The sequence below is a fragment of the Sminthopsis crassicaudata genome, chromosome 4, assembly GCF_048593235.1.
Source record: "Sminthopsis crassicaudata isolate SCR6 chromosome 4, ASM4859323v1, whole genome shotgun sequence".
Classification (NCBI taxonomy): Eukaryota; Metazoa; Chordata; class Mammalia; order Dasyuromorphia; family Dasyuridae; genus Sminthopsis; species Sminthopsis crassicaudata.
In genome coordinates, this window is record NC_133620.1 from 193,239,143 (window position 1) to 193,259,889 (window position 20,747).

At 33.1% G+C, this 20,747-nt stretch overlaps 1 protein-coding gene across 1 annotated transcript in view; it reads right to left on the reverse strand.

Moving 5' to 3' along the window:
- The window catches only part of SLC16A10 (solute carrier family 16 member 10), a 107,468-nt gene that overhangs the window by 3,166 nt on the left and 83,555 nt on the right, over window positions 1–20,747 (reverse strand). The window contains exons 4-5 of the mRNA XM_074310091.1: window positions 9,570–9,713; window positions 1,141–1,369 (exon numbers count right to left, since the gene is read on the reverse strand). Of these exons, the coding sequence (XP_074166192.1) occupies window positions 1,141–1,369; window positions 9,570–9,713 (373 nt within the window). The remainder of the gene's footprint in view (window positions 1–1,140; window positions 1,370–9,569; window positions 9,714–20,747) is intronic.

The window sequence follows — 20,747 nt, forward strand, 5'->3', positions numbered from 1 at the left end:
CTCTTCCAGAACTAATTACTGTGGAAGGTCATTTGCCCTGGCCATTAAGCTCAAAGGGTTCCTAAAATTTAGCAGGTAAAAAATTGAGAGAGCAGCACAGCCCGGTAGATAGGAATTAGTCTCAAGAGCAAATCTTTCTGACCCTGAAATCTTGGTTATTTGGCTAAAGGCAAATCACTTGATTTCTCAGTGTCCCAGAAAACATAAACAGAGCAGATACTGATTTGCATTGGGAGAGGGAGTTTCCACATTGAGTACTTACACTGATATGAATGCACTGATGAAATTAAAGCCTGGACCAAAATATTAAAAATGACAACTATAAAAATGACAATGATTTTGTTACATTTACTATCACACTGCATGCATGTATATATACACATATACATATATATACACATATACATTTATCTACATACATATGTGTTATATATGTGTGTGAATATACACATACATATATTTTATTTATACATAGGTGTATACAGCTTGCTTCTCTTATTAGACTATGAATTCCTAATGAACAGGTTTTGGTTTTTAATTTTCCTTAGCACATGCCCAGTACATAGTAGTAAATGCTTAATAAATGCTTGAGGATTTCTCTTGGCAATTATTATATATAAAAATCTAGATTTTTATCAATAATATGTTTACAAAGAAAAGGACTAGAAAAGCATTTGTGAATCAAAACTATTCTAATTACATTTCACTTTCTTGATATCTTACTTTGTTTTCAATTATTTTCAAGCATTACATGTAATACAATATGTATTATGACCAGGAAAAGCACTTGTATAACACTTTTTTATATCTTATTTGTTTTCAAATTTTTTATATATTACATGTAATATAATTACTTATTATGGCTAGGGACCTCAAAAGCTTAATGTGGCTCTGCTTTCTCTGAATGCTTAATAGTCTCACATCTCCTATCCCACTAGAATAAAATAGGGATTATGTATAAAACTAAAATTTATTGTCTCTACTTCTAATCCTAATGTAAAGATAATGGCAAACATAAAAGCATAATATTGATGATAGTTGACCAATTAGAGGTGATGAGTTTGAATATAAGGGCCATTCCTAAGGAAGCAAAAGTAGGAAATAATTATCTAATGATAGGTAATACAATGCTACATTTACCTGCAATGGGTGGGCCCACAGTCATAGGTATAGACATGAATCCAAGCAGAAATCCTATAGCTTGGGAGACATCCTGGGCACCAAGTAACTCAAAGGCAATGGGTGCCATGATAGAAATGAAGCATCCATCAAAGAGACCCATGAAAAGGCAGACAGCTATGAGTGCCCCAAAGACATTACACAGTGGAATCATCATAGACATCAGGCCAATGAAAAAAAATGAGATAACCTAAAGACAAAATCAGAATGTCAGTGGTAATTACAGGAAGGAAAAAACATTATCATCAATGAGCCGCTTTAAATTTTAGGATTTTTTTTCCCCTATATACTCAAACCTCATCCATAATAACTTGCAAATGACTATATCTTTGCTTCTCACAGTGTTTCATTTCTTCTTGAATTAAGTTTGGGGTTTTTTTTCAGTTTCAATTTGGTAAATATTTTTTTAATTCTCCAAGCAAAGTTGAAATATAGTTGTTATACTTTCAATCCTCAAACTGTATTATATAAGCAGTAGTCATCAAAACCATTTTGTATTTGTAAAAAAAAAAGAAAAGAAAAAAACAAAAGCTGTGAATGCAATGGACTGGACAATGGAGAATCAGAAATAATCTAATTCAATAACACGGTTTGATGAACCTCCAAATGTAAAGAATACTGTATTTGACAAGAACTACAAGGAAAGCTAGAAAGTAATCTGACAGAAATTAGGCACTTTATAACATTTCTAATAATTTTTAAAGGTACTTATATTAAAAAATGCCATAAAAAATTTTAAGAGCAAATGATATGCCTTTTACAGATATACACAGGATACACACTCTTAAGCAAACAAGGAATAAAGGCAATTGTAAAAGATAAAATATCTAATTCTGACCGCGTCAAATTGAGAAGTTTTGGCTTAAACAAAATTAGTACATCCAGGTAGTGGTTCACTGGGAAAACAATCTCTGTATTAAGTATTTATGATGAGGGCTTATTATTTAAGATGTAGAAACACCTAGGAGAAGATTAAAATCATTCCCTAAAAGACAAGTGATTAAAGAATATTAAAAAATAGTTCTCAAAAGAACTGCAAGCTATTAAACCATATAAAAGAATGCCCCAAGTTACTAATAATAAGAAAAGTCACCAAAATAACCCTGAAGTTTTACCACACACCCTGCAAACTGACAAAAATGACAAAAGATGGGAACAGTCAATGTTGGAGTGATTGTAGACAGATGGACACTCTAATGTATTATTGGTGGAACAATGCATCAGTATAACCATTTTAGAAAGCAACTTGGAAAATGTGCAAATACAATGGCTAAAATATCTGTATCCATTGACTCAAAGATTCCAGCAAGTATATACCAGAAGGAGGTAACTGATTAAAAAGAGTTTCATATGCAAGATATTTTCTGGCTGTACTACTTATGATAGAAAAGAATGCAAAATAAAATAGATGTGACACGTGAATATATAATGGAATATATTACTATGCTGTCGGAAGCAGCAAATATGATGATGAAAACAGAGAAACATGAAAAGATTTATATGAAGTGATATAAAGTCAGAGCCAATAAAACAGTATACACAATTTTGATAATATAAATGAAAAAAAGAGTAATATCCACAAAACATTTCTTTAAAAAGATTGCAAAATTATGGAAGACAAGCATGACTAGAAAGAAGAGATAGAAGAAGAAACCTTTCCCTACTTCTCCCATTATTTTTTAGATATGAGAGGTTGACAGACATGAAATATGATATAAAATTTTTATAATACTTGATGTTTAAATTAGTCTTGCTGATAGTCTTTTTTTTTTTTAATCATTATGGAAAATTCCTGTCTGCTAGGGAGAAATAGAAAGGATGCAAGAAAAATTTAGGCAATAAAAAAGATACCAATAAAAAATTTTTAAAAATAATTTCCATGATGCAAACTGGTTAAAATCTTTCTGAAAACCTGGCTAACAATTCACAAGAAATACCATAAAATTGATCATACCTTTTGATCCCATGATGCCATAATCAAAAGTATGCTCCCAAGTAATTTAAAATAAATGAAAGGGAAAAGGCAAAGAGAATAAGCATTTATATAGCACCTACTATATGCCAATCATTATGCTAAGTGTTTTTACAAAATTATTTAATTCTCACAAAAAAAGGTGAGGTAGATGCTATTATCTCCATTTTATAGTTAAGGAAAATGAGGCTGGAAAAGTTTAAATAACTTAACCAAGATCACACAGCTAATAAATGTCTTAAGCTAGATTTGAATTCATGTTATTTACTGATAGTACCCATGAACTGTTCTCTATACAAATACAGTTGGAGATATATTATTGGATAAGTAGGTTGTAGTACATGTAAGTACATCTTAGCACCATTAAAATGGCAAATGAAGGATAAAAAGAAATGTAGAAATACAAAAATCAAAAAATGTAGAATTAGAGGGACACACATACACACACTCTCTCTCCTACAACGATATTAAAAATTGTTTTTTAAAAATTAATTTATTTTTGATACACATTGCTTTAATGAATCACCATGGGAGAGGAAAAAAAACAGAAGAAGTGAACATAGCATGTGTTGATTTATATTTAATCTCCATAGTTCTTTTTCTAGATGCAGAGAGGCATTTTCTATCCAAAGTCTATAGGGATTACTTTGGATCACTGAGAAGAACCAAGTCTTTCATAGTTAATTATCACACTTTCTTGCTATTATATATAATGTATTCCTGGTTCTTCTTATTTCACTCAGCCCCAGTTTGTATAAATCTTTCCAGGCCTTTTCAAAATCTGCTTGTTCATCAAAAAATTAATTTTTTCAGTTGGGTTTTCTTTGCAAAGAGACTGGAGTGATTTACCATTTCCTTCTCCAGCTCATTTTACAAATGAAGAAATGAGGCAAACAGGACAAAGTTACTGGCTCAAGGTCAAAAATCAACAAATGTAGAACTAGAGGGGTGAATATATATATACTCCATTGCTCTATTCACTATACTACCTACCTGCCCTATATTATACAATACCTGTTATTTAGCCAATAGATGTTTCACCAACAATCAAAAAGGGGTTTTAGAGGAAATGGCTTATATTATCATCCATTATGTACTTTTGATGTTCAATAATTAGTGATGGTAACAAATTTTTTTAAGAAAAGAAATACAAGGGGGCAGTTAGGTGGCGCAGTGGATAGAGCACCAGCCCTGAATTCAGGAGGACCAGAGTTCAAATCTGGTCTCAGACACTTAACACTTCCTAGCTGTGTGACCCTGGGCAAGTCACTTAACCCCAGCCTCAGGGAAAAAAAAAAAGAAAGAAAGAAAGAAAAAAAAGAAATACACTCTACTATTTTTTTTTTTAGCCAAAGTTGCCTCTAGCTACTTCCTATGTGGAATGGTAGTGTGATATAATAGAAAGAAAATAAAAGCTAGAAGCCAGTCCTGATTTCTAGAAGTTAGTTTGGAAATAATTCATGGTGTGAGTTTGAGGAAGACATTTATTCTTGGTTCTGTCATTTGTAAAATGGGGTATTAGAATGAAATTAGATAGATAATACAAAGAATCTTTGTGAACATGTGAATGTAAAAACCTATGTATGTGTGAAAAGGTATAAGGGATTATTATTTTCATAGCCCACATAGTCATAATAACTCCTGAAGTCTTTAACTTCAGACAGATTCTTAATATATAAGTATAAAAAGACATCCAAGATTTTATCTGTCAAAACTGTTTTCTTCTACAGAGTCCACAACCTCTGAAAATTGACTCTAATTAGGAAATCTTGTGATGGTCATATGATATGATCCAGATCAAAAGTCAAATACTTTTAGATTATTTTCAATAACACCATTAGGATTTCCCCATGTTACCTTAATAAGGAAATGTTTTACTTCTTATATTTAGCATAATCTTTTTCTTAAAAAAAAAAAAAAAAGAAAGGAAAAAGAAAATATTTCTGCCAGTATGATTGCCATACTGAACTGATAAAATCTGAATGCCATATATATATTTACAATTTCATTTCTTTATTCATCACTTCCAAGAAAGGGTCTTTAAGCTACCTTATCCTTCCTTGGCCAATATTTTTGTTTCGTTATAGCTGCCACTGCCTACCTAAGCCAAAAGATAGATTCTAGCTCCTTGGAGCACAATTATTCCTATATGCAGTAAACAAAATAGCCTACTTTGGCACAGGTTGCTTTATGCCAATATTTTGTAATATATTGAGAAGCAAAATATTAATCATTTAAATATTGATATTAATATTATATTAATTATATTAATCACTTAAATATTGATTTGTTATATTCCAGAGGAAGGTACTAGAAAATTCTACAGTTAGATTTTTTTTTCCAAAAGTAAAAGTGGGGAGTATAGGGAGTATAGAACAGTTTGGGAGGACAAATAAAATTGTCTTAGTTTCCAGTTTTCTAAAGACATAAAATGCCAAGATCTCCAGTCATAATATGTTTCAGGTTCTGGGAAAATGACCTCCTTGGAGTCAAGTTCTGGAGCCAAAAATAAAAGTATTTCTTATTATTGCCTTTTCCCTGTCTATCACAGGGAACAGATAAGAAGTCTTGTCAAGAAGTCATCTGTACACCTTGCCTAGAGGTTTGACTTTGAATCAAGAAGAAAATTGCAGATGTTCACCTGGCTGAGAGCAAAAACAAATACATTTCAAGAGGTAAAGCTCTCATTTTGATGTTAATGTTCTTCTGAGCTTCTTTACTTTGAGAATATTGCCAGTCTCCAAACCGTAGCTCTGCATTAAATGATACAAGGTAATAGAGCCATGCCTTCCTAACCTAGATTTAAATCACAAAGCAAGAGAGTCACATATGTGCTATATATACATATACTGTGTGTGTGTGTATATATATATATATAGATATAGATATAGATAAATAGCAGCTATCTCCCAGAATTGCTGTGAAGATCAAATGAAGTAAATAACTGTAAAGAGCTTAAAACAATACCTGACACATAGCAGATGCTAATAAATATTAACTATTGTTATTAAATATGGGAAACAATAGGAAAGACATAAATTTATATAAAATACGATTAGTAGAAAAAAACAGCATAAAATTGATAGCTGTATGTGTATAAACACATAGAAATAATGATAAAAGGAATGAAATAATTCCATATGTATTTGGAAAGCAAATATTTTGTCATGTACATTAATGTTTCTTTCCTCTTTTTTTCTTATCCAGATCTGCCATTTCATTTATAACTTACCCAAGATTATAATACCAGTATGTGTAAAAGTCTACTTAACAAAAATATCAATTTTGAAGTTTTAATTGAAGAATTCACAAAATAATAAAAAAAATCTCAATAATCTCAGAATTAGAAGAGTTCTCAAAGATCATGTCTAGTGCAAGCCGTGGAGAAACAACAATTCTTTCTACATCATTGTCAACAAGTGTTGAAATTCTCTAGTGAGGGGAAAATTTTAGCTTATATTTGATTTTATGATTTGCTTATAATGTGATTATAAAAAGCATTTAGCACATTAGTACATAGTCAGACTATAATAATGATCATCATATTTAATTGTGCCCCATTCTTTGGGATCCCATTTTGGTGTTTTCTTAGTAAAGATACAGTAGTGGTTTTGTCATTTCCTTCTCCAGCTCATTTTACAGATGAGAAAACTGAGGTAAACAGGGTTAAATGACTTGGTCAGACAGTTTGTATATCTGAGGCCAGATTTGAACTCATGAAGATGAATCTTCCTGATTGCAGGCCTAGCACTATATCCACTGTGTCAAACAATAATTAAAACACAAGAAAGACCCTAAAAAATGTTACAAATAATAAGAAAAGGAAATATTTCAGAAGTTGGACGGTGTGAAAGAAAGCTGAAGAGGAAGAAGAAGGGACATGGAGAAAGAAAGAAAATATGAAATAGTAGTCAGTCAAAAAGTACCTACTATGCACCAGGTACTGTATTGAGAACTGGAAGATAAGTATGTCTACTTTGTGAAAGAGTTTGTTTTTCAACTATTTCCACAAAATATATATATCTTATGTTTAGTGGGGGAGGACAGGAAAAGAAATATACTTCCCCCCCCACCACTAAATGCAAGATATAAGTTTAGACATGTTGAAGTGGGTCTTTTTATTTAAAAAAAAAATGCATTGGCTTTTCTTAAATCTTTTCATAGCTCAGTACTTTAAGTATACTAATATTATGGATATATTGTTGAAAAAAGTTAGATAAGACTGTGGGTAACAATTATAACCAAAATTAAATATGCAACCCACAATAGTTCTCTATGAACTATCATCCCTGTCAAAGTACTGATTAAGTATGGGAAGGAATATGCAAGATATTTTAAGATTAATAAAATAAATAACAAACATTTTCTTTACTATGTACCAGGCACTGTAGTAAGCACTTTGCAATTATTATTTCATTTGATTCTCTGACAACCTTAGGAGGTAGATGATATTATTTATTATTCCCATTTTACAGAAATGGAAATTAAGATGAAATTTGTCCAGATCACGTATCTGAAATCAGATCTGAACTCAGCTCTCCTTAAGCCCAGCCCTCTATTTGCTGGGCCATCTAGTTGCTCCTAAATTTACTAGGATCTCCATAACTCAAGGATCAAATGGAGTTTTAGCAAAATGGAGGTTAAAGGAAAAAAAGGTCCCACATATGTTGATATAAATATCTGAAATTGGCAGTCCCTTCTCTTGTAGCTAAGAACCAGAATGACCACTGAAGGAGGATTAGCTAAACAAATTGTACTACATTATGGCTTCTACTACACTTTAAGAAATATATATGATTAAAAAGAAGCAAATTAAAACAGATTTTAAAAAAGTCAAATTGAGTGTGGCATAATTAAGAAGGGCAATCTTTGCTCCAGAAGAATTGAGAAAATATACCTCCCTCCTTCCTTTGTAAAAGTTGAGAAATATGTTTATGGAATATTATTATCCGACATAACACTATACCTATATATTGTTTGGTTTTTCAAAACCCATTCCCCACCTTTTTATTCTTTTTATCATGAATGGTTCCGTTGGGATGGTGGAAAAATAAGATATTTAGAAATTAAGATGATATAAAGACAAAAAATAATTAATAATCAACATTGTGTAAAGCATACCACAAAAGTCATTGTTTTGTTCATTGGAAAAAATAAAATTTAATTTTTAAAAATCCAAATCATATCATAAGTTATTTTTAAAAAATTCTAAACCCTTAGAATACCTACAATTCTGTATTTCTTTTACTAGGAAAGAAAGAGAAGCAGGTAACTATCCACAAATATAGAATGAATGAACCACCCCCAATGGCCATTAGAGGTCTCCCTTGGCTTTCAAAGATGTAATTTGTTTTAGAGCTTTGTATCTGCCATCTTTGGTTAAGTGGCTAAAATACTTCTAAGTGCAGGTGCTAATATATGAAAACCTATTCTAAATAGTAAAAAGAGTGTGGACAAAATATGTATTTCAAATGCCTAATAATAGTAATTAAAAGTTTATAAATGACTATTGTATCTTTTGAACTTCATATTACAATAAAGTAAGAAAGTTAGGGAAAACCTAAATTTAAATATTGCCCCAGACACCTGTATAAATTGCTCTTTTAGCCTTGGTTTCTTTGTATGTAAAGTGGAAAAATAGAGCACCTATCTCTCCCAGGGTTATGAGGATTAAAGGAGATAACATGTAAAATACTTAAAGCCTTTATATAAATGCTTTTATTATAAGGGTCAGATATCAAGAAAAACTGAGAACCATGAAGGCTAAGTAACTTGTCTATTATTAAAACAAGTAATAAGCAGGGAAATCAGGGGAACTGGGACCAAAACCCATTTTATCGGGCTCTATAAAGCAGGGATTTTTGTGATTCAACAACCAAATTAAAATCCAATTAAACAATTGTGTAATAAGTAACTACAATGTGCAAGGCTCTGTGCTTTCAAGAGAATATTCATCAATTTGAATTAATTCATTCAGGTGAATTTTCATGGAATATATATCAGTAGTGAGCCAAGAACTCACTAAGAGTTCTCAACTGGTAACACTACTGGAGGCAGCTCATATGTGGAAATCTCACAAGGCAAAAAAGCATAGATTCCAGGCATAATTCCATAGAATTAGGCCAAATAAACTACCCTTCCTTGAAAAACTATCACGCAAAGAAAACATTTTGCTTCCAAAGTATTCTGAGCTGGGAGAAAAGGAGACTGTTGTTTGATCTCTAACTTTTAAGCTGATTTGCCTATGAGAAAACTATATATTTAAAAAACTATTTCGGTGAGCTATTTCCAATTTTTACAGAACTTTAGGTTTTTCAAAATATTATTTTAATTGTGGTAGAAAAACAAAATGGCATTTCAACAAATATTAGCCAAAGAAGATAATTTTGTTATCATAAGTAATAGAAAAATAAGATACCTGTAAGTAAACTTTTTTAACACCAGGTACAAAGTCTGCGATTCTGCCAAAGACCAGTCGTCCAATTCCTGAAGTGATTCCAATGCACATTAGAGTTATTTCTTTATTTGATTCTTCTGCAAATCTCTCTTTTATATGATTCATCTTTAGGTTAAAAAAAAAAAAAAGAAAGAAAAGAAAAGAAACACCAGTTAACATATTCAGGAAATCCTCCATGGGTGTGGCATTGCACATTTTATTTGTTCACACTGTATGTTCAAGCTGTTACACTCATTCAAACTTACCATCAGACACTTCCTAGTTATGTGATCCATGGTTATTTAACCACTATTTGCCTCTGTTTTCCAATATATAAAATGGGAATAGCAATAGCACCTATCTCCCAGGGTTATTGTGAGTGAAATAATAATTATAAGATGCTTAGTACAGTACCTGGTACATAGTAGGTGCTATATACATGTTAACTACTATAATGTTAACTATTATTGTATGGTGGTTTTCCTACAAGCATACACATGACAAGTAACCTATAGGGTACCAAAAGCTGAAGGAAGAAGGAGCAAGGTTCATGAATTCTCTCCCAAACCATGACTGAGGGGATACCTAACTTATTCTCAACCTCACAGAATTCAGAATTGGAAGGAAACTTAGACTGGAAGCTTTTCTATAGTATACTTAATAAGTGATCACTCAGATTTTGTTTAAAAACCTCCTGAGAAGGCGTGACCATAATTCCTACTCCAAGGAGGCTGAGATGGAATCTTTTGAGCTCTGGATCTCTGAGCTGTATTGTATCTGTAATACATAAACAATATGGTGGGCCTCCAGGGCTATCAGGTTGCCTAACAAGAGATAAACTGGCCCAGATTAGAATTTATACAGATCAAAACTCTCGTGCTAATTATTAGTGTCACTGGGGCATGAATAGCCACTATACTTCCAGCAAGGAAAAAAAAAAAAAAGAAAGAAAATTAAGGAATCTACTATCTCCTGTGGCAGCCCATTTTATTTTGGGACAAATCTAAATTAATACAAAAATTTAAGTGCCTACTATATTCAAGACACTATGCTAGGCTCTGGGGATCCAAGGACAAAAGATCCAATTCCTGCCCTAAAGTAACTTAAATTCTCCTAGAGAAAATAATGCTAAAAATTACTCCAACCATCACATCATTCTTCTTCTTCCTAGATAACCCTTCAAATACTTGAAAGAATTATCACGAATTCCACTAAAGCTTCTCTCCTCTCAAAGCTAATTATCAATCAATAAACATTATCAGAATGCCTTCCAGGTGCCAGGCACTGTGCTAAACCCTGGGGACATAGAAAGAAGCAAATCACAGTCCCTCAAGTAGCTTACAGGCTAATGGGGCAGATCACATGCAAATAAATAGATTCAAAGCAAACTAGGTAGAGGGAAATAATTAACAGAAGAAAGATACTGGAATTAAAAGGAATTAGGGAAAGTTTCCGGTAGAAAATGGGATTTTAGTTGGGATTGCAGAAAGCCAGGAAAGGTGCAGAAGAAAAGTGAAAATACTCCCATGTGGGACAGTCAGAAAAGTACACTGTGCCAAAATACTTAAGGTTAAGCCTTCCAATTTAAACCTACTGCATTATCTCTTAATAGATTTAGAAACTTTAACCATCCCTCCTTTTGTGTCATCTGCAAATCTGATAAAGATGCCTTTATCCAAATCATTAGTAAAAATGTACATTCTAATTTAATGTTGCAAAATTACAAATATTAATTCTTGTCCCAAAGGAGAGAAGACATTCCCTTCTACCACTTTGCAGAGATTGGGGTAAAGGTAGGGTGGTTCACAGGTGTGGTACACTGGATATAATCAATTTTTTCCTATGTCTTGATTGGTTTTGTTTGGAGAACAACAGGAGGAATTTTAGGCTCTATGGGGGAAAGGCCAATTTTTTTAAAAATTCTGAAACAAATTGTCTTCTCTCCCATTACCATTCATATCCATCCCAAGAGATAGTTCCTAATCATCTCTGAGCTCCCCTTTTCCCCAATATAATTGTTCATTATGATGATAATGATAAGCTCACTTCCACCTCAACTTGTTCTCTTGCAATATTATTTTGGGTGCTTGGATTTACTATGGAAAGAACTAAAAGTCCCCTGTAGCCTGAAATCAATTCCAAGGAAGCTAGCTTCCCTTTCCCTAAAACCTCCTTTAATCTGTCTGACTTTTACATCTTTGGAATCCAGAATTACAAAAATGTCTTCCTGATTGCTTGGATAAAGAAAAAAAATTGTCTTTTACGGAACTAAAAATACATGATCTAAGTACTTCATAGACCTTGAAGTGTCACACAAATGTGAGTTGTTACTATGCTTCACTGGATGTTTTCCAAAACAATCCAACTTTCTCAAGTGCTCAACAAAAAGAAAATAATTTTGCAAACCTTTAATATAACATGAGTTTTAAAAACTTAATACCCCATTGATTAGTTTCAACTGACAGAGACAAAAACATTTGGGAACCATCCTGTTTTGGTTAGACCTTGGATAGGTTGAATTAAATAAATGATACATTTGCCACTATTTGTATTAGGTATCAAGACTTTAGCTAAATCTCCTGATCACGTAGTAGAGTCCATACTGTTAAAAAAAACCAATTACATTGTATGAAAAAGATTTCCTTGTTTGTCCCTGTTCATTAATGCTATGAAAAGGTCATCATTGGTTAGTAATTGCTAAAAACAAAGATTCCTACAGTCTCTGGGTCATAGAAGTGAATAATATAATATTTGACATTTACATAGTAAATACATTATATTCATTATTTCATTTTATCCTCACTATAGTCCTAAATTCAAGGATTCTTATACCCTTCATAGTAAGATAAATAAGTCAAGGGAAGTTAAGTGACTTGCCCCCACTATCATACAACTAAAAAGGTGATTTTTCTCAATTTCTTGCTAAATTATTACCATCATACAACAATGTGATCAGTGCTGTATTCCCCCACTTGCCAAGTGTGCGGATGCCTCTCTCACACACACACATACACAACCCCCCAATAACAAGAACAACCACTCTTTTCTATGCTAAAACAAAACAAAACAAAACCCATGATTATTAGCTGGTCATTTGTAGCATAAAATTTTTGCCTCTTGATTTAGAAAAAAAAAATTTTAAAGCTGCAAAAAAAAAGTTCTGAGTCCTGGAAAATTCATCTTTCCATGACTAGTCTACTGTCCCCTCAGGCAACACATCTAAAACCAACCCTAGAGCTTACTCCTCTCCCCTGATCTCCATATTTACTTTTCCAACTGCCCACTGAACATCACCACCTGGTTTTCCCATTGGTATTTTTGGGCATATTTTGGTTTCTTCGTGTGTCATTCACCCCCAAACCATATATATATAAATCAGTCTGCACACGCATTTTACCTCTTTCTAACTACCCTTCCTAACTCACCCTGGAAAGGTACCAGTCATTCAGGGGCACAGTTCTAATACTGATTGACTCTGAAGATCTTACCTGCTCCATTTTTCTGGTCCAGTCCTCCTTAGAAAGCCTGGGGGAGGAGGAGGTCCTCTACTCACAGGGGCTCTTCACATTTGTGCCAGACTTCATGCAGATACCTGAATGACTACTTTAGATCTACTGCAGCTCAATACTCCAGAACTTATTAGTTACAGCCTTAGACAGTATTAGGGATTATAGGCATACACCATCACTACATCCACTCCAAAATCTTTTCTATCTGTCTCTTTCCGTTCCCAGTATTGCTGGCAGTGTCTTTTTCTATTTATACTACCACCACACCAAAACCTTGGCTAATTATACTTAAACTATTGCAATGATGAGGAGTCTTTCTGTCCCTTCCCATTTTTCAATTATGATTCTTAATGCTACTGGGATCAATATTACAAAAATATTTTGACAAAACTAGAATAAAAAAATGACCAGAACAATGAAATTGCATTCAACATGAAAAGGCAACAAAATTCAGGTCACATGTTAATATCAAACTGTCAAAGTTAAAGGGAAGGCTTTTCTTCTTTCTGTAAACAAATCAATAAGCTGTTTGGGGAGGAATGTAGTTATAAATATATATATATATAAATAAAATATCACTTTGGTCATGGCACTATGCCTCCCCCCAATCAAAAAACAATGGATTAAAAAAAAAATGGATTGCTCTTTTTCTGTCTGCAGAATTCCTAAACTATTTCTACCTAACTTACATTTCTAACCCATGTATTTATTTCACTAGTCTCCAGCCAAATTCATTTTCTTATTGGCTTCTAAATATGCTTGTGCTTTCTAGCCTCCATGTTTTGTTCGTATCTTCTTCCTTACTCATCTGTCATTTTAAATTCTAACCACCTTTTCAGACCAGACTCTGAGTTTTCCCTGACTACTTATTCCCAGTGATTTCTCATTCTAATTTCTATGATCATTTATTTGGTAATTAATCAATCACTCAATGAATTATGATCTGTCTTTGGTGGCAAATATAACTTATATTATACTATTACTTAAATTCTGTACTGGTATATTTTCTCCATAGCTAAATCATAAGCTTATTGAAGACAGTAACCATGTCTTATTCATTCCTCTTTTCCTGTTTTGCTATTTGTGATTATGTTAATCACCATCATACACCTATCCAAAGGCAAATAAGAAATTCCTAAATCACCTTCTAATTTGCAATGTGATTTTCCCCACAAATACTTTCTTTTCTCTCCCTTTTTTCATCTCTCTTTATGTTTTATCTTCTTAGAATTAAAGCTTCCCCTGAAGTCAGGAGGACCTAGTTCAAATTTGGTCTCAGACACTTAACACTTCCAGCTTGATGGATAAGAAAGGGAAAACATTATCTGGAGAAAATCATGTCCAGAAGATTACAAAGTATAGAATTAGAAATAGAAGCAACTTTAGTAATCATCTCATTTTGCAGATAAGGAAACTGAGGCCCTAAAGCTAAATGGCTTGTCCAAAGATCACATGGTATAAACACCAAAGCTAAGATTTTAGTGACTATTTTCTGATTCCTAGTCTACTGCTTTTTCCATTACAACACAATATGGGAGATTGGAGAGTAACAGCAGTAACAAATATAGGCGAAATAAAATGTCTGGTGAATACAGCAAACACTGGAATTGGTCACAGTAAAAAAGAGGCAGTAGAAGGAACAGGATGCTATTTCTATAAGTCTGTTGATTATATCATGGTTTGTGCTACCAAGACAGCCAATAAATTAGTTTAATTTAAGTATATCTTGAAAGCTTCTTATGTAAAATGCATTTTAACTAAAATCCAGAGCAAGAAAATTATGGCAGCTGCCAACAGTGCCCAAGACTGAATCATTTCAATTGAATAATACATTTAGTTACCATTTCAGAGAACATAAGCATCACTGGAAAGGGCTCCAGACAAGTTTTAAATACCTAAAGCAGAACATGTAGGGTATAATTTTATGTATTCAAGAGAATTTATTGGGAATTTGAATCCTAACTCCATTCAATGTGTTAATCCACCTCTGAGAACACTCACAGTATGTTCTTCTATGTTTTTAATAGACATTATTCAGTGTTGGCAAGAAAATGAATTGCCATTCATTGCTTTGATGTGATTAGGAGCACCTGGCTGCCAAATTGCTATTTGAAAAATAATTATCCTCTATTAGTGGTTGATTTTTCACCTGCTCCACTTCATAAACTTTGAAAAGGATCTTTCAGTGGTGATTCAATTTTACAGGTAAATTTCTACCTTAAGAGAACATGATTGGATTGTCAAACAAATTATGTTTAAATGATAACTGATTGTTGTCCTCCACAAGGAATATAGACTTGTTTGTTTAAATAAAGTACTTCAGTGTATTAGGTATCTTGGAAAGTTTGTGTGTGTGTGTGTGTGTGTGTGTGTGTGTGTGTGTGTGTGTGTGTGTGTGAATTAATACATGGAACATGAGAATCTAGAATGCAAAACTCTAAGACTCTGGACCCTGGGGTCTGAGAACAGCTGAAGGTAGAGGCACCAGGAAAGTTAAGTGCTGCTCTACTGAGACTTATGCTACCTTAGTATCCTGACCATTTTTTTAATCCCACTTTTCCTCACTGAGATGCATGCTCCACAAATGTAAAAACTGAACAAAAAGACAGTAAACTTTTAACACATTCAATTTAACAAATATTAAGCACCTGCCATGTGCCTATCTAGTCATTGTAATTATTCATTTAATGATATTTGTAAAATAACAAATAGATTAAAGAACTTTCACTAAGGAACACACTTGCCTAGGCAGTCAGTCATCAATAACCTACTAAGTGCTGGGGATTCAAAGAAAGGCAAAAGGCAATTTCTGCTCTAGGGGAGTTTATAGTTTCATAGGGGAGACAAAAGGCAAACAACTAGGTTCAAAAAGGCTATCAACATGATAAATTAAAGCTAATCAACAAAGGGTAGTAGGGAAATGTGAGATTCAGAGTTGATATGATCTTGGCAGGAAAATGAGTGAATGACAATGATCCCAGAAATTTATCTGTACCTAAGATAAGACCAGATTACTGAACAATCACCAAAAAAATTTTCAAAAGCTTCCCTGAAGCACAATTAAAACAGACCATTTTTCCCCGTGATTTAATTTTCTTTTGTGGTAAAAGGGCATTCTAAGAGAGAGGAAAAGCTATAGACTGAGTTTCAGAGTAGAAAGTATATATATATATATATATATATATATATATATATATATATATATATATATATATATATATATATATATATATACTCAGTATATAGCAAGTCCAATTGATATCTGAAAAAAAGAACCCCTACTCTGTTCCTTTTTTTCAGTTTATAATCAGATGTATAGGTGACACAAAATAAAATATGGTTATTAATACTCTGGGAGACAAGTATAAAGTACAAACAGCCCATAACCAATTGCATATAAAAAGTTTTTGCAAAAATAGGATGAAATTCCATAAGGGCATTTATGGACACAAAATAAAATTAAAAATGAATGAAAGTTGGTAGGTCATAAAAAGATATGAGAATATGATTCAGCCTGAAACTGATAGGGGGATAGGACAGGGGAGGGTCAAAGAGAAAAGGAAGAGTAAGAACTTTGTAGTCTTCTCTGTTTCTTCTTTCTCCCTTTCTTACACCCAATATCCAGTTGGATATTGTCAAGTTTTATCTGACCTACCTCCACAACATTTCCCCTATTAGTCCCTACTGACTATTAACACAACCTCTGTAGAGCTTCATCATCAATTAACTAGAATACTGCAATTGCTTTCTATTTAGTATCTCCACTTCTGATCTTTCCCTTCTGTACTTCATCCTCTATATAAGTGGCAAACTGATATTCCTAAAACATAGATCTGACCATGTCACTTCCCCTTCTCTCAAACTGAAAATTTTCAATGGTTCTCTACTGCATTTAGAGTAAAATATAAAATTTCCACAATCTGGGTCCCACCTATCTTCCTAGTCTGATTTGTTATAACTTTCATTCATACATTCAGGAAAACTGGCCTACTAACTGTTCCACTGTATTTAAGTTGATGATGGAATGTAATTTCAAAGTTGATCATCCACATCTTCCTACTACACCTCTTAGAGTTTGATCCTTATCTGGACAGCTTTGAAAACAAGGCTTTTGATCACGTCCCACTTACAATCTCATTGACAATGTAGTATTTATTATATAGGTTTTCTTCAAATGGACTTTTATTACTTTATATTGAATCCTTTCTTATGTTCTGTAAGTAAAGTTCTTTTCCTATTTTGTAATTTTAAAATAAAATTTAAAACTAAAAAAAAATTAAAACTAGAATTTGATCCTTCCTCATCTTTATCACTTAGAATTTCCGTCTTCCTTTAACATAAAACTTAGCTTCACACATTTCCCCTCTCTCCCTTTACTCCCTCCCCTAGATGACAGGCAATCCCATACATTTTACATGTGTTACAGTATAACCTAGATACAATATATGTGTGTAAATCCAATTTTCTTGTTGCACGTTGAGTATTAGATTCCGAAGGTATAAGTAACCTGGTTAGATAGACAGTAGTGCTAACAATTTATATTCACTTCCCAGTGTTCCTTCTCTGGAATGTGTGATTCTGTGAACTAAATGTATACATTCTGTGATCCTGAATTAAAGGATGCTATTTCTTCCACTTTGAATCATCAGAATGAACAAGAATAGAAAATGCTTTCATTGTCATTTTTGATAATGTATAACTTCTTTCTGGAACTGAGAAAAAACTACCTGGCACCCAGAATGCAGCAATCACCTCCCTACATAGTAGGCATCTGTTGGAGCTTAACCTCAGCCCACTCAATACCCAACAGTTTCCACAATATGAAGAATGACCTAAGCAACTGATAAACCAACGTACTCTATCCACTACATCAACTACAAGACAGAGAGACAGAAACTGAAGGAAACATAAGAGATAAACAGAGGAGGACAGTGACAGAAGATAATTTCTGTCTGTAGGCACCTCATTCTATTTTTTCAAAAATTATTTTTATTTACTTCTAAATATTTTCCAATTATATGTAAAAGAATTTTTAGCCAATATTTGAGTTGCAAATTCTCTCCTGCTCCTTTCCTTCTTCTTGAAAAGGCAAGTATTATGATTTCAGTTATACATGTGATGTCATGACACATTTCCATATTAGTTATGTTGCAAAAAAAACAAAACAAAAGAAAACAAAAAAACACAAACAAAAATAAAGTATGCTTCAGTCTGCATTCAGAGTTCATTAGTTCTCTCTCTGACATGGACAGCATTTTTCCATGATGGCTGTCTTTTGGATCCATGGAATTGACTTGGCTTATTGTCTTGATCAGAGTGGCTAAGTCTTTCCCAGCTAATCAACCTTACAATATTGCTATTGTGAACAATGTTCTCCTAGTTCTACTCACTTCACTTGGCATTCAAGTCTTCCTATATATATCCTGAAACCATCTCTTTTCATTTCTTTTAGCAAGTAGTATTCCAACACAATCATATATCACAACTTGATTAGCCATTCTCAAATTGATAAACATCCCCTCAATTTCTAATTCTCTGCTATACAAAAATAGCTGGTATATATATATATTTTTGGTACAACTAAGTCCTTCTCCCTTTTCTTTGATTTCTTTGGTATACAAACCTAGTGGCAATATTGCTGGGTCAAAGGATATTCAGGTTTATAACGAATTGGTTGTAATTTCAAATTGTTCTCCAGAATGGTTGGATCAGTTCACAACTCCACTGATTTTTCCACATCCCCTATACCATGTCATTTTCCTTTTCTGCAGCTATCCAGGCTGATAAGCACGATATGGTATCTCAATTGTTTTGCTCTAAATCAGTAGTGATTTAGAGCATTATAAAAATGTGACTATTGATACCTTTGATGTACTCTTTTGAAAACTGCCTATTCATATCTACTGATACTAACAACTTGGGAATAGCTCTTATTTGGCTCAGCTCCCCTAGATATTTGAGAAATAAAGCCTTCATTAGAGAAAATTGTTGCAAAAGTTTTCCCCCAATTTTCTGTTTTCCTTCTAAATTAGTTTTGTTTGTGCAAAAGCTTTTTCCATTTCATGTAATCACGGAGACAATTCTGGGAAGATGGTGGAATAGTCCAGAAAACTTTCAGCGCTCTAAATTTTCTCCACAAAAAAAAAAAAAAAAAAAAAAAAAGATGTAATTATCACCTCAAAGTAGCAGAAATAAACACAAAAATAAACAATGATCCTCCAAAGACTTTCTGGAAAGACCCTGATCTCCAGCAGCATAGTTCCGCTGAATGCAACTTTGCAGAAACAAACCACAAGCCCTGGGGGTCGCTGGGAAGAGAAGCAATCTCATTGAATCTTTCATAGTCACGGGAATCCAAGCACAGCTATATTAACCAGATGAGTGTGAGTGAATGTGTTAAAAACCAAAACCAAAACCAAAGAAACAAATTTTAAATAGATTTATCAAAAGAAAAAATAGGGCAACTACACTAGACAGTATAAAATGCCTGAGCATTTATTTGCCAAAGCAAGCACAGGAACTATATGAACATAAGCATAAGACACTTTTTATATATAAATAAAGTCAGATCTAAATAATAGAAGTAACATTTATTGTTCATGGGCAGTTAAAGCCAATATATTTTTAAAATGACATTTTTATCTAATTTATTCAATTTCATCTCAACTAGATTGCTTAAAAATTATCTTACTGAATGTTCCAAATCACTACTGATCAGAGAAATGCAAATTAAGACAACTCTGAGATACCACTACACACCTGTCAGATTGGCTAAGATGACAGGAACAAATAAAGATGAATGTTGGAGGGGATGTGGGAAAACTGGGACACTGATACATTGTTGGTGGAGTTGTGAAAGAATCCGGCCATTCTGGAGAGCAATTTGGAACTATGCCCAAAAAGTTATCAAACTGTGCATACCCTTTGATCCAGCATTGCTGTTATTGGGATTATATCCCAAAGAAATACTAAAGAAGGGAAAGGGACCTGTCTGTGCCAAAATGTTTGTGGCAGCTCTTTTTGTTGTAGCTAGAAACTGGAAGTTGAATGGATGTCCATCAATTGGAGAATGGTGGGTAAATTGTGGTATATGAATATTATGGAATATTATTGCTCTGTAAGAAATGACCAGCAGGAGGAATATAGAGAGGCCTGGAGAGACTTACATCAACTGATGCTGAGTGAAACGAGCAGAACCAGAGGATTGCTGTATACTTCAATGTTGTATGAGGATGTATTCTGATGGAAGTGGAAATCTTCAACATAAAGAAGATCCAACTCACTTCCAGTTGATCAATGATGGACAGAAATAACTATACCCAGAGAAGGAACACTGGGAAGTGAATGTAAATTGTTAGCACTACTGTCTATCTACCCAGGTTACTTATACCTTCGGAATCTAATACTTAATGTGCAACAAGAAAATGATATTTACACACATATATTGTATCTAGGTTATGTAACACATGTAAAATGTATGGGATTGCCTGTCATCGGGGGGAGGGAGTGGAGGGAGGGAGGGGATAATTTGGAAAAATGAATACAAGGGATAATATTATAAAAAAAATTTTTTAATTATCTTACTGATTTAGAAAAAAAATAATAACAAAGTTCATATGGAAGAACAAAAGATCAGGAACTTCAAAGAAAC